Below are 15955 nucleotides of genomic sequence, written 5' to 3'. Positions count from 1 at the left end.
ATTGATTTTCTCATTGCATTTCTCATTGATTTTCTCATTGATTTTCTCATTGATTTTCTCATTGATTTTCTCGTTGATTTTCTCATTGTTTTTCTCACTGATTTTCTCATTGTTGCATCACGTCAGTGTGAGTACTCTCTGTATTGAAAGAGGAGCGTCAAAGGTAGAACATTCCTAGTTGTCAGAGCCAGAGTGCATAGCCGGGATTGCGAGAAGCTCTGGTTCAGCTTCAGTGGAAGCCTCAGGAAGCCTCGAGGGTGCAGTAGTACCCCAGGTAACAATTCTTTTGGCCATGTCGTGGCCTAGTTGTCGTGTGTGTGTGGGAACACCCAACGCATAGGTTCGAACCCTCATCACGGCTCCTACGGATTTTCTTATTTTTATAGTTAGTATTATTATTATTCGTTTGCATATAAACCTAGGGTAGAAAGAAGCTTTAATTCTCTTGGCAATTATTTGTATATAAAGTACGTACGTGTAGCATTTTCTGATCAGTCTACTGTGACATTAAACTTTGACCTGTAGTTGCCACGTTTTGTATCATACGTAAATTATACAAAAATGTTAAACAAATATTTAAACAACGCAGCAAACATAGAGAACAACAACAACGTTGAAAATAATACAGAGGATAAAAACAATTATTGAGACAATTTTCATTAACCTCTTGTGGTCAGCAGAATAGCCAGAAAAATGGAAGACCTTTATTCTGTATAGTTCAATGTTTCAATTATTCCATGACTCCCACCCACTCACGTCTCTCCACCGCCTCCATCCCCACTTTCGTATTCCCTCTAACCTCCCCTCATCCCCTCACCATAACCAAAAATACCTCACAATCCCCCTCCCCCCCTCATCTTTCCTACCAACTTCCTTGATCTCTTCCCTCCCACCCCTCCAAAACCCTCTCACAACCCTCCCTCCTCCGGGAGCTCACCAGAGACCTTGGGAAGTATGTAGTGAAGAAGCTGATGTTCTTAACGAAAGAGAACGGGGAGGGGGAAGCCTTGGCGAGAGAGAGAGAGAGATGGGTGGTGAGTAATGGTGAATGTTGAGCATGAGAGAATAATGAGTTTCAGGAGTAATTAATGAGTGTGAGAAATGAGTAGAGAGGAAGAGCGGGTGCTGAATTGGAGTCCAGGACAGTGAGTACGTGTATGGAGCGGGTCATTAGGGACTGTTATCTCGGAAAGCCAATTGTAAGTGTTGTTAATACTGAAAATATTTTGTGAATACTGACATCATTATTTGAACATTTTATAATCAGTAACAGTAATACTGAACAAAAAGAAGTGCTAGAAAATAGTTTCCATCCCAATAATTCGTCGAGATCAAACCTCGAGGAGCTGAACGTCTAAGACTGGCACTGCGGGGCATAACAGTGAATAGACAAACTGTATACTGAGTCTTTGGACTTAATCGTTTGGATTTGTCTACTTAATACAGTTTGGAATTCACAGTATATCTACCACATGGTGATTGGACTTCCACCCACTCACCATACGTCTGTCATATGGTGTCTGGACTCACGCGCACCTCACCATATACCGTTTGGACACCAAGATAATCATTAACCAATCATTTATCCAAGTTTGGATAAATGATTGGTTGAAGTGTTGCAACTTCTTGGTTCACTATATCTGACTATAGAATCAGCCCAACACAGCAACGCAAGCATTGCCCTTCATATCTAAGTTAATACCTGTTAACCTTCTGAAGATGTATTTAATATACGAAAGTACTTAAGGAAATTTCCTGTTTCATTTTTCCTCCGTGGTCTGACATTGTCACATTCTTAATCACGTGTTTATTTTCGTGATATACACACTTAATACCTGTTATTTAACACATCACAAGCATTGTGAGCTTCCTTTAAAGGAGGCATCGGGAAGTTAAGGAGCGAGTTGGCTCTTAAAGAGAAGCGGAAGTATGGCTTGTTTGTCTACTTAATCGTTCTTTGACTCAAGAGGCCGCTGGCTTGTGAGTTCTAATCCCCTCGACGTCTTCAGAGGTGCGATTATCTCACCAATATGGCTTTACTAAGGCCATTGGTTTCCTTTACTTTTTCTTTTTTAGTTATTTTTATTCATTTTCTTAAAGAAAATTAATTGATTATAAATCTTTATTAATAATATTGAATGTCATTAATTATGATCTTGTATTATTATTTGTCGTAGTAATAGCATCATTATAATTATTATTGTTGTTCTTATTACCAATTGTTGTCGTTATCAGTTGTTTTCAGTTGAAAACTAACTTGTTTTTATTATTATTATTGTTTTTGTTTAGGGTCTCGGTAGTACAGTTGGGTTCGTTCTTGAATCACAATCAGTAATCTCGATTGTTGAATGTGGGTCGGAATTATCTTTGGAGAACACGCACACTATTTAGTTCGCCGGTGGCTGAGTGGATAGCACGCTGGGTACGTAGTCCTGTGGTCCGGGATTTCATTCCCGGGCTCTGGCGGGAAACAAAATGGGCAGAGTTTCTTTCACCCTGACGCCCCTCTTATCTAGCAGTAAATATGTACCTGGGAGTTAGACAGCTTTCACGGGCTGCTTTCTGGGTGTGTGTGTGTGTGGGGGGGGGGGGGGAAGAAGTTAGTAGTTAGTAACATTTGATTGGTTGATAGTTGAGAGACGAGTCGACAGAGCAGAGCTCAACCGCCGCAAGCACAACTAGGTGAATACAGTGCACCCATATACTGATGAGTCATATTATGAGTCAAACTTTCTGGTCATCTTTTTAAGTCTTAAAAATGTTGATATTATGTTATGTTGATGTTGATATTGACAGCCCCTGCTTCTTGCAGGACCCGTACTCGATCCCCGAAGTGTCAAGTAGATGGGTATCGTTCCTTCACACCTTATTCCTATCTCAGCTCTTATCATGGCCTCCTATCCCTACTATATAATACATAATCATATTGGCTTAGTGCTTTCTCCTCATAATTCTGTTTTCCCTTAAGTATATGACCTCATCTCTCTGTAGTAGATATTGCGCCCTTTCTTTGCGGTAGACATGACCTTTCCTCTCTAGTAGATATCATTCTTTGTACTAAACAGAACCATAGTGGATAGGACTGTATTTTGTTTCGTTCTGTAGCACGTAGGACTTTATTTATAGAAGGTATGACCTTCCCTCTGTAGAAGATATGACCTTTGGTCACTGCTGTAGATGTGACCCGTGAGGTGGCACCACCACCTGCCTTACCAAGGCCTTCGACAAAATGGAATAAAAGAATTAAAATTATTATTATTACTAAAAAACATTTTTGGTACCTGAATTAAGGCTATTTGTGCCGTTATCAGACAGCCGTTCCAAGGACGCTTCTTTACTAAATATTTTCCGAACCACTTCTGACTAACTTTCTATATACAAACTTTCAAAACAACTTAATTTTCCTACCGCGATCACCATGCGAAGAGAGGGGGACACTCATCTCGAGCTTAAAAGGCACTGGAGCGCATGATCTAGCATATTAAATATTGACACTGTCGAACAACTGGTAGCCACGCCTGATGGTCCAAGTGGCTTGGCACCTCCTAGTCTCTACAGCCTAGTTCCTGGTCCTCACACCCCAGCACCTGGTCCCCCATACCCCAGATCCTGGTCCTCATACCCCAGCCTGGTTTCCCCACACCCCAGATCCTGGTCCTCATACCCCAGAACCTGGTACCCCTACTCCACAGATCCTGGTCCTCATACCCCAGCCTGGTTCCCCCATACCCCAGATCCTGGTCCTCATACCCCAGCACCTGGTCCCCCATACCCCAGATCCTGGTCCTCATACCCCAGCACCTGGTCCCCCATACCCCAGATCCTGGTCCTCATACCGCAGCCTGGTTCCCCCACTCCACAGATCCTGGTCCTTATCCCCCAGCACCTGGTCCCCCACATCACAGATCCTGCTCCTCATCCCCCATCTACTGGTTCCCCACACCCCCATATCCTGGTCCTCATACCCCAGCCTGGTCCCCCACATCCCCAGATCCTAATCCTAATCCCTTCCAACTGCTATAGAGCTGTCAGTTTACAACTTCAAGGCTCCGGGTTCGATTCCCGAGTAGTTCGGAAAGGTTTGGGCACGTTTCCTTTCACCTAATGCCGTAAATAGATTCTTGGGAGTTAGATAACTTGTGTTGCATCCCGGGACGCATAATATGGTTAGTGTTGCACTAACTGCACGAGACCTAAGTCAAGTGTATCAGAGATCTGGTCTGGACAAAGCTACACCTTGGACGAAGCAGAACCCGTCTCGTTGGATTCATTTAAACCCACAGGCTCCACGGCCTTGTAGGTCTGGTCTAACCCTACCGGTAAATTGGGCTCATAGTGTTGATTTTATCACCTTTCTCTTTAATTCACCTTTAATTTTGTTGAATTCTTGTAATGTTAATTATATATTTTACTTAATGTCCTTTGGATATCTGATTATGGATTAGAGCGAACATCATTAATGATGCTAAATCTTGAGATATTAATGTAGTAACAGAGAGTAAAAACAGCTCACAAGAAACGTTTTCCTCACAGAAGACTTTTGAGTCTATTGAATTTTGGTCGGTGATGTACTTCAAAGTTTAGTTTGCATATAAACTAAGATCTAAACCATTTTGTTTTAATAGCAAATCTATCTATTACTCAGCGAGGTATAGAAATTATCAGGAAAAAGTGCCAAGCAAATATGACTTTAGAGCCCTTGGAAGGGACATGAGGACAGGATATCTGGACGGAGTAAAGAACCGGTAGTCAACTCATTAACCAGCAAGAATATGCAGGTCTAGATACAGGTGGGACGGGGGAAGGGAAGGGGGAGTACCTTGCATCAATGCCCAGAAGCTGAAGCATGCTTGGCGGTATTCTGGCCCAGGAGGTAGTGGGGGGAGTGGGAGGGTGGTGATACATGGGTAGTGAGGAGTCGGCGAGTGCTTGTTGTGGTGGTGGAAGGGGGAGTGGTGGGTGGTTGTGGTGGTGGAAGGGGGAGTGGTGGGAGTGGTGGGTGGTTGTGGTGGTGGAAGGGGGAGTGGTGGGAGGTTGTGGTGGTGGTAAGGGAGTGGTGGGTGTGGGTGGGTGCTTGTGGTGGTGGTAGGGAAGTGGTGGGCGTGGATGGGTGGTTGTTGTGGTGATTGGAAAGTGGTGGGTGTGGGTAGGTAGTTGTGGTGGTGGTAGGGGAGTGGTGGGCGTCAACGTGATGGAAGGTGTGAGTGGGTGGTTGTGGTAGTGATAGGGAAGTGGTGGGTGTGGGTGGGTGGTTGTGGGGGTGATACATGAGCATCGAGGAGTCGATGGGTGGGGGTTTGTGGGTGGGGAGAGGTAGGTGGGTAGTAGATGGGTATTAAGGTGTGGGTGTTTGGAAGCTGTGGTAGTAAGAGAGTGGTGGAGATGTGGGTGGATGATGAGTAGGTTACCAGTTCTTGTGATCGCCTGTGGGTTGACGTTTTGTTTACCTTTTGGTGGTCCCAGAGGGGTGAGGGGTGAGGTGGGGGTCAATGCACCCCCATGCCCAGTTTCTGATTAAGCCAACTAGTTCAAGGTCTAGTCTATGAGACTGTTAGTGCCCGCACCTCGTAGACAGATGAAGGCACAGCAGCTATTTCATCAAGTACCCATTTGAACTGTTTGGCCATTTCAGTTGAACACGATTTTAAGTGTTAATAATTTGTCTTTTATTTAGAGGAAGAGTGAACAAAAACTTTAGGCCCCTAAAGTTTACAAAATTGTCTCAGTGTTCTTATTGTGCCATACTTTTCAAATGGGCTATTTTGCACAGGCAGACAAGCCTTCTAGTCACGTGGGGAATTATTTAAGTGTGAAGATTTGGCAACCAGTCACTTTAATATTTTACAGATATGGCTTATGGTGTGTCTCATGTGTGTGTAAGATGATGGAGTTTAAGCGCTCACAATAATTTTGTTGTTATTTAATTGTGAAGATTCGAGCGGTAAATATTTATGTGCACGTAATCTTGGCCTGTGACTCTTCAGAAGTAAAATGAGCAGTTAATGTGCAACAATATTCCACCCTAGAAAGTACAAGTATCGTAAAAAAAAGTATCAACATTAGTTTTACATCTCATAGATGAAAGAATCTTATTCAATCATTTTTCTTGGAGATACGGCAATTACACTGTTGTGTTATTTAAATGTAAGGAGTTTTCTATGACTACTGCCACATAACTTATGTTGTTCGTAAGTTCTATAGTGTAGTTTGACGGCAATTGGTGAACAGCTCAAGTCTAAGTTTATTTATTATTATCAATGAGGAGGAAGTACAATGTTTAAATCCAAGGATGTCACCGGTTTCTCGGTCCCCACTGGATATTAGAACCTGTTTTTTTTTCATCTTAAATATTGAATTTTGTGCATCTTAACTTGGGCCAGAATATAAGAGCATGGTGTCTATGGCTTCTTTAGACTCCAGTGGGTACTGGTAAGTGGGATTGGTGAGTGAGTGTTTCGCTCGTGGGCAGGTGGGCGGAATGTGGTTGGGTTGCTGGTGGTAGGAGGGAGTTGCTGTAGTGGGAAGTGGGGGGGAGGTGGCAGAGAGGGTGGCAAGTTAGGGGGTGGAGGACTGGCAGTGGAGATCGTAGGTGGGGGTGTGGGAGGGTGGTGGCCGGTGAACTTGGAGCTCAGTAGTGGCACGGTCGGCATGGTGGGAGGCAGCAGTGTGTCGCTCCTGACTTACCTGGTTCCATCCGCGACTGTGGTTCCATAACCCCCTCCCCCCCCCCCACCCCGGCTGTACACACCCACAACCCTCCAGGTGATGACATTTACAACCCGTGTGCGTCGCCTCAATAAAGGCTTCTCTTATAAATAGTGCCGCATCATTTCGTGGGATTAATGGACAATTTAAAGTGTTTTATTGTGATGGATAATTTATAGCCATGAAATAAAGGATACGCACTGGGTTTACCATCATCTCTGATTATCACTGATACACCAAAATGCCTCATTAAAATTCGTGCTTAATTCCACATATTTAGACAAAATTACGATCTTTCAATTAATTAAAACTATTGGAATTGAAAGCGGTCGTGATATATGTTAAATTAAAAAAAGGGGAATTCTGATGACCAACCAGTGATGAGCGCTCATGCGCATCGCTTCCGGCCAGAGTGACGACGTCTGCGATATGGTGGTCGGAAGGAAGTGTAGCGGAAACAGAGAGCAGACGGAGAGCAAAGTCGGCGTTTCACGTCCCCTCCGTTAAACCCGTGTTGGACTACCGTTAAGCAGCTCAAGGCTCTCCCACCAGCTACTTTGTCCTGAGAACATTGCAGTGGTCCTATAGAACAAAGATGGAAATGGTGCTTGTTTTAATAACATGAGCAGCATTAACTATTTTATTGTAGAGTGTCTTGGAACAGAGTTAATACAGTACCAAGCTGAAGAGGAAGTGTGTGTGTGTGGAAGAGGAACCCAAGTGCTGACGTAGAACACCCAGTGTGTGTTCAGAGGGTGCTGAGTTTCCTGGGGGACGGTAGTTCAAGCACAGACGGCAGCAGTTGCCCCGGAACAAAAACACTTGCGGTCCTGCTCTGACGGACTCACATCTGTCGCCTCCAACTGTTTCTCCGGCCGCAGCCTTGTCCGAAGTGGCTAGGAAAACATCCCTCTTGGCAACACATTAGACTCTGCTGTAGTTCATTTTAATTGCTGTCTCTTTAAAGAAGTACATCTAGTTTTCGTAAAATAAATGCTAGAATACATTAGAACTGTTAGAAATAAATTGGTACAACTACAAAAATTGAAGTCACAGCATCAGAAAAATTAACCTGCAAGTACTTGGACAAAAAAAAAGGGAAAATATCATATTCAGTTTTTTAAGAAATCATAGTCAAAGATCTACGGTTCGGCATCCCTTTACCACTAGTCCTGATTCACACCACCCTCACCACCACATCCACCTTCCCTCGCCCCCACCACTACCACCTTCCCTACAACCCACATCTCCACCACTACACACCTCGTGGGGCTCCACACTCGCTGCCTCCTCGGTCACCTTCCATCGTCTGGAATAAACAGCTCACCTCCTGTCCTGAGGAGATGCGCAGGTGACTGACCCCGCGAGTCTTAATGGATCAGAAATTGTCCTTACTCCCTGTGCGCCGCCCTAAGTAATTTTACGAGTCCATGAGGAATTATGTTCTGGGGAAAGTGAGGCTTTTTAATAAATATTTCAGTAACTAATAATTTGAGTACATGAAAATATATACAAGTGTATCTGGGTGTTATCTCTGACACGTGGCATGGAAGCGTAAACACATGGGGTTGTGTGTGTTGGCTGTGGCCAGGGCAGAGGTGGCTATGACCTGGCCGTTATCAGTTAGTGCTGCCGGAGCGTCGCCTCACCCCCCCTCATGGGCTGCCTGCTGAGTGTCTCCAGCAACACCTGCGTCAACGTGGTGGACCTGGCCGCCGTAGGAGGCCTTAGCGATGTCTCCCTCCACAGGAAGAAGAGAACTAGCTTCTTATCTGCTAGTCGCTACTCTTCTCTTTTCTCCGCGAAGCGGCGGAGCAGTGGGGAGAGGGGGCGACAGGCCCCCACTTCCCCCAGAAGACCGGGGTTACTTGTCGCTGATGCTCTGAGGAACCTCCAGCGAGCACATTCCTTCAGACATGGAGAATGTTACCTCTGTAATTACAAAAATAAGTCCTGTAATGGTGTGTGTATCCACCGCGAGATCTTCACATCGGTTAAACCTGGGTACTACTCCAGTTATTACAACAGGGATTCCCACGATAGAGTCAAGAGAAGTGGATCCCTCAGGAAGTCGCTAAACGCTCTCCCGTCGTCTAGGGAGAGCGACGTGTTCAGCGTCGACTCCCTCTCCAAGGGCACGGTCCTTAGGAGAACCATCCGCAGAGATTCGTCCAGGTCTTTCAAGGCAAAGAATCGCAAATCAATGAGGTCCATCACAGCGTTTCCCTCAGATGCTCCTCCTCCCGAGCTGGGAATCAAACCGCAGGTCTCCTATAGACTCTCACGCCGGAGTCTCAGGCAAGAGATGTACGAAGCCTCTGTCACCAGCTACGAAGAGAATGAAGCGCTGGCGACTCTGCATGATATCCTGTACGCCAACAGCACACAAGACTCTCATTATGCTTCCAGCGCCGAAAACAATGATGAGGACGATGACGATTATGAATCAATTAGGCCACCTTTGCCCAAAAAGAATCGTAAAAGACCCGAAGATAATCCTGGAGCTACACACGACTTGGTCACGCAGGTCGTGTCCCAGAGTGACTGTCTCATGCGGAAGGGAACACTTACTGCAAGTGACTTTGGTCTGTTGAAGGGATCTAAGAACAGCCCCCCGCTTCTCACACCCCTACCATCCAATCCTAACTATTGTTCCTTACTTGAGCCAAACCTGAGCTCCGACGACATGACCAATTCGATCCTGTCAATTGGAAGCGAAGGCACAGCGAGTCCATATAGAGAAGAAGACAAGGCTGACGAATTTTACAGGGAATTCAGGGAAAATTGCAGAAACTCACAGGAGGATCGGGAGTGTGCTAGCTACCAGTACGTCGATCTTGTCCCCTCGCCTGACACACTCCAGATGACGGTTCAAGATAAGACTGCAGTCATGGAAAGGTAAAATAATTTTTATTTTGTATTATCTGTGTAAAAACATTATGAAGCAACTCACAGCATATATATATATATATATATATATATATATATATATATATATATATATATATATATATATATATATATATATATATATATATATATATATATATATATGCGGAAAAACACATTTTAAGAATTAGAGAATGCTGAACGCGTATTCCGTTCAATTCGCCTTCACCAGAGCAAGATAGGGAAGTCTGATTAAGGTGAATTGAGCGGAAAACTCGTTCACATTCCCAAATTCTTTAAATATGGATCAGTGTTTTAATGATCGTTGTTGCGGTTTAATGTAAAGGTAGTACCACCTCTGGCTGGAAGAAGGTGGACCCATAACCTCGGAGATAAACACTCACAACGCATTAGAGAGGATTTTTGGGTCCCCTTCAAGGCAGTTTCCATGTTCATTAGTCATACCACTCCCCTTCTCTTTATGTTTTGTTTTGCTTTGTTAGATATCTATAGGTTGCAAGCTGTACATTGGTGAATACAAAGAGTGTTTAATCACTCTTTGTATTCACAATCTCTTGGGGCTCCCCCACTACTAGACAGGAACCAAGGACATAGTACGCGTTTTCCCTCTGGATCGCCACACTGAAGCGCTGAATGAGGAAGCTGGCAGCCCTTGAGTCTCTGGTGGAGGCAACGAGCCTGAAACCGATTTCTTTGAGAGAGCTCATGGCACTCCTACCCCCGGGGCCGAGCGTCTGAGATGCTATGGGAACAAACGTGTAATTGACTTTCCAGTTGCCTGTACGTGATTGATTTAGTTTTTTTCCTGTGGTTGGTGGCACCACCTGCTTGAACAGCACCGAGGTGTATATAGGTGTCAGCGATTTATATATATATATATATATATATATATATATATATATATATATATATATATATATATATATATATATATATATATATATATATATATATACACACATATATGCAGAATAACCACATGTGAAAAATAGAGAATGCTTAACGCGTTTTCGGCTAATTCGCCTTCATCAGAGCAAAGTAAAATGAAGATGGGATCTTCATTACAAGACAGTAAGTAACGTCTTGATATTTCTGTCTTTCATACATATACTGAGCTTTACTGTCTATTGAGATTTACTCAATGTAACATTTTGTCTGGTACAGAAATGTAAGATGACTATTAGGGGAAAAACTGTAAAGCCAGTATGACTATGCAGTACATAGAACGGATATGAGGATTATGAACTGGGATAGGTCTGAGGGATGGAATAATGTGGTATGATAGGACTGAGGGAAGGATTAATGAGCTGGGATAGGACTGAGGGAAGGATTAATGAGCTGGGATGGGACTGAGGGAAGGATTAATGAGCTGGGATAGGACTGAGAGAAGGATTAATGAGCTGGGATAGGACTGAGTGATGGAAAATAAACTGGGATAGGACTGAGGGAAGGAATGGTGTTCATCCACGTGAACTGTCGGGAATCGAGCGGCGACCTGCATGAAGGGAGACCGTAGCTGAACCATCCAGCCCAAGTGGATGTAACAGACAGTTTTACCAGATAAAATTTAGTTTGATCAGATAAGAAGCTTTACTAAATCTTTACCGAATTATTTTAAGCTGGGATTTATTATCTCGATATGTTACCTTGATATCTTGATGTCTTGCCACCACAACCAGCCAGGTTGACCAGGTTGACATTCAACAGGTCTGGCAAGGATCCCGATGCGAACAAGAGAGCATTTTTTGTACCATTGTTAAGTCTAAAGTTCAGATTTCAGGAGACGAAGAGTTAAGAACACGAACGTGACATTTAGATCATTCCGTTAGAATTAGGACAAATTATGCTAAAACACACAGGAAAAATAAATTAAAATGCTTCAACAGCAATATTTAGAAAATACTATTGTTCACAAGTATTAGTGTGAAAATTATCTTGAATGATAAACGCTATAACATATTTCCCTCTTTTTAGACACTTCGGAGGATCAGTGTGGGAGCTGTTCCTTATCTCTGTAAGTTCTGCCTGTGGAGTGTGAATAGCTTGCTTATCAAGCAAATGAATTTCTAAGTAAATTCCGCGAAAGTTGTTATTTTGCATGATTGTGTCTAAAGACACACACACACATACACACACACACACACACACACACACACACACACACACACACACACACACACACACACACACACACACACACACTCCAGGAAACAAAGTGGTAACAGTAAGGTTACGGCGAGGTAATAGCTTTGTTAGTGGAAGGAGGACATAAGCAAGTGGAGTACCATATGGGTCAATACTAGCACCTCAACTATCCCAGACATGTGTAAATGACCCATATAATGTCATCACACCTAGAGACTTATGCAACACGACCTGAATAAGCTTCATGAATGGTGAAAGAGTTATTTACTCGATCTTAACCCTGATAAAATATCCTATCTCAGGGTGCTGTAAACAATGTTTACAACACCTTGAGAAAGGTGTAGGTTGCATTGAAAGTTTGGTTTTAGTACACTAACATATAAATTGGGTCTTTACTTCATCCTTATTCGAGCAATAGGGCATTGTAGTTTCTACATTATTAATGACAGTAATAATGATTATATTACTAACCCAAACTCACATTTATGAAGAGAAGGGAGAGTGACGATGTGTCTGTCCTTCTTGGACCCTTATGTGACCACGTTTTGGTCCATCTTGGACCTTTATGTGACGACGTTTCGGTCCGTCTTGGAACCTCACCATGTCGAGAAGGGTAGTCAATATAAATCATAGAATATATTACTCTTGTATAAAAGAATATGTAATATTGCTTTCACGGATCGTGCTGAAGATGGTATTAGGAGTCCAAATATCCAGTGAGGAGGCAGGGAGTATGAGGAAGCGGGAAGTGAGTGTGTGAGGAAGAGGAGAGTGAGTGAGGAAGCAAGAGATAAGTGTGTAAGCTGGAAGTGAATATGAGGACGCCGAGAGACTGTGAGGAAGTGGATAGTGAGTGAGTGAAAACGCGTGGTGTGAGTGGGAGATGTGGATTTGTTTCACATAAACCTCATAGTGTAGGTAAAGTACGAGGATATGTTATCTCAACATGAATACATGATGAAGAGAATTACAGTGCCTTGGTAAAAGCCCCTTTTACCAAGTCGTATGTGCCTCCCTAAATAGAGAAGTTTCCGAATATAGTCACTATGCCAATAAGTCTGTAATCTCTGTGACCTAAAATATTAAATGCGTGACTCACCGACCTGACCAATGATATAATAAATCTATGTGGCAGTGGCCACACAACACGCCAGGGAGGGAGGCTGTGACATTCCGCTTGGACCCCATTTCCTGCTGTGGAAATGGGAGCCCTCCCCTTCCTCTCCATCTGCATCCGGCTGCAACCCCCATCCTCCCAGTCTCTCTCTCTCTCTCTCTCTCTCTCTCTCTCTCTCTCTCTCTCTCTCTCTCTCTCTCTCTCTCTCTCTCTCTCTCTCTCTCTCTCTCTCTCTTTCTCTCTCTTTCTCTCTCTCTCTCTCTCTCTCTCTCTCTCTCTCTCTCTCTCTCTCTCTCTCTCTCTCTCTCTCTCTCTCTCTCTCTCTCTCTCTCTCTGCTCTGCCTTTGGTATTTTTATTTGAAATAGTGAATCGTATTATCTTGAATAGGTTCAACAAATACAAAAATTTTATTTATTGATAATCCACTGAATAAGTTCTTCCTGTACTTATTATGTTCCTTAATTCCTTCAGTGATTATGACGTCTGTTTTAGTATAAAAAAGTCAGATCATGTCTAAGTCTGTGACATTCATTATACAGAGTTTCTCTAGAATGTTACTAAAAATTCCGTCTGGTGTCACTTCCATCTTACTATCATTCCTGTTTTGGAGTTGGTTTTGTTAGTGCTCTAAGAATTTTTGAAGGTTCAAGTTCCCTTTAAAAAATTTAACCAATTACTTTGCATAGTAACTTTATATTGTGTTACTCCTCTCTTTTATGTAGCCTGATTATCTGGACACAATTCAATATGGCTTTACATCTTCCTTTTGATGAGTATATAATGAAGTTGAGGCTGATCCTTGACTTGAGATGCTATGTCCACCAGCTCTCTTAGTTCTTTTATTCACGTTCCGTGTTACTTATATTATGCAATTCCTGTTTGTTCTGTATTTATGCCATGCACCTTTTTTCCTTTTGAACTTATTATTTCTTATTTCTGTTTTCTCTCTTGGGTAGTATGATTTTTCTTTTTTGTTTCTTGAGGTTTACTCGATATAGTCCATAATATCATGTTGCGTTTTTTTCAGAGTTCTATTATCACGCTATTATCTATGAATTCTCTGACCTAGCACTCCCTTGTATGAAATTTAAGTCTTTCTCTATCTACCTCTATCTCTTTATGCAACCTTTATTGCATATGCATATGTTTTAAATAAAGTGCATGATCATTCATCATCAATGCCATTTTATGTTCGATAGTATCTATGTCCATCTCAGTTTGTGTAAAGACATTGTTTAGACTATATTTACTGGCAGGTCTTAATCCTTCTGTGTGCTTCCTCCTTGACAGGTGTCAAGAAATTCCTTTCTGCCACTTCTGCTTGCTTTACCCTACATGTCTACTCTTCCCGCCTTGTATTCATTGTTTTCCAGTCAATTAGATTATGATTTAAATCTCGTATTACTTGCCATCTTTATATCAGTCTGTGGACTGTCTCTGCTTCCATTTGTATGATATTAATGGGATATTTCATGATGTTCCTCGTTTTCTTTGCAATCTCTCTTTCTGTTTCTCTTTCTCTCTATTTTTGTCTTTCACTCTCACTTCCTTCTCTTGCTCCCCCTCTTCATCTACCTCCCCCTCCTCCTCCTTCTCTTTCTTCTTTTCATCCATTTCATCCTCCTAGTCCTTCTACTTTTCATCCATTTACTCCTCCTCCTCTACCACAACCTCAAGGAACCTTTGATATATTACAAGTCGCTGCGTTTGAAGACAAATTACTAGCGGCAGCAGTGAAGAGGAGTCATAGGGTTCAGGCGCCTTCAGATGCTTCAGATTTATTACATTTATTACAACCATCTGAACCTTCAGATGGTTCAGGCGGGATTTAGGAAAAGATGTTTATATTTTTCCTTTTCCAAGTTATAAAGGAAATGGGTTAACAGTAACCTATTTGAGAAATGAAATGAATAATTTTTTCTCACAATATTTTTTCGTTTTCCAATTGGTTCCTCGTTCGGTTTCGACCTTGTCTTTTGTCCTCGTTCCAGGTAGTGGCTGAAAAATTGCTTTGTTGAGGAAGGAACAATCTTAATTAAACTATTCTTATATTGGCAAAGGAAAACCTCTCCAGGAACTGACGAGTTTGATACAGCTTTTATTTTCTATCGATTTTCTGTTTTATCCTTCTGGTAATAGTGGGAAAAATTGTCTGGGTTGTTGCCAAGGGAAGATTTGGTGAGAGATGCACTTGAAAATTGTCTGCACGATTGAGCTACATACATAGTTTTTCTTCATATATTGAAGCTTCCAAATTAGTCAAGGCTTAAATGTGGGGTAGAACTATCACTTATCCTGTTCTCTCTCTCTCTCTCTCTCTCTCTCTCTCTCTCTCTCTCTCTCTCTCTCTCTCTCTCTCTCTCTCTCTCTCTCTCTCTCTCTCTCTCTCTCTTTGTCCTCACATCTTTTCTGTTTAGGTTGGCCACTTTGTTCTCCTTCCCATATTTCTTCATGTTTTCCCGCTCTTTTTCCTCATTCTCTTTATGCTCCCTACCTCGTTTCCCCTTTTCTTGTCTTATTTTTTTCACGCCACCCTTTGGCCTTCTTGCTTCAGTCGCTGTCGGATTTCTGCGCGAATGCCGGATTTATTTTAATCGTGTTTTAGAGAAAGGGAAATGGTTCAGAATTTGGTGTCATTTACGAGTAACATCGTCCGTGGGAAACTGGACAATTGTTTTGATTGTAAGTGTTGAGGTGACGTCCGTGCTACAGCTGATGACTAAGTGGTCACATCTCGTTCGAAACTTAGGGCGATCCCCACGCCTGGGAAACTGCAGTCAGCTTCAAAACGGTAAAAGCTAATAACAAAAAGTATTTGTTGGGAAGCTGTAAACAGCGACTACAGCTTCTCTTTTAGGGACTCATAATAAATACCAAAAGTTAACGGAGGAAGCTGAAATCTGAAATCAGTGTGTGTGTGTGTGTCCTATCCTAAATACGTCCTGGACCATTCTCAAGTCGTCCTGGACCATTCACAATCGACTTGAGAATGGTCCAGGATGGACCGAAACGCCGTCGTCCCTTCACTTTCTAGTGTGTGGTTTGGTCAACATATTTCAGCCACGTTATTGTGATTC

The 15955-nt window shown here is 42.7% G+C and overlaps 1 protein-coding gene across 7 annotated transcripts in view; it reads left to right on the top strand.

Moving 5' to 3' along the window:
* f (espin protein forked) overlaps window positions 1-15955 on the top strand; it is a 350799-nt gene that overhangs the window by 233610 nt on the left and 101234 nt on the right. The window contains exon 1 of one of the 7 annotated variants that reach the window (XM_069316351.1): window positions 6826-9603. The exons of 4 other annotated variants lie outside the window; for them this stretch is intronic. In XM_069316351.1, coding sequence (XP_069172452.1) covers window positions 8363-9603 — 1241 coding nt within the window. In that variant the 5' untranslated portion in view covers window positions 6826-8362. Of the gene's footprint in view, window positions 1-6825; window positions 9604-15955 lie in introns of those variants that run through there. 2 more of the 7 variants (XM_069316352.1, XM_069316349.1) reach the window with 2 other exon arrangements.

The sequence above is a fragment of the Procambarus clarkii genome, chromosome 83 (assembly GCF_040958095.1).
Source record: "Procambarus clarkii isolate CNS0578487 chromosome 83, FALCON_Pclarkii_2.0, whole genome shotgun sequence".
Lineage (NCBI taxonomy): Eukaryota > Metazoa > Arthropoda > Malacostraca > Decapoda > Cambaridae > Procambarus > Procambarus clarkii.
This window is presented reverse-complemented; position numbering and strand designations above follow the sequence as displayed.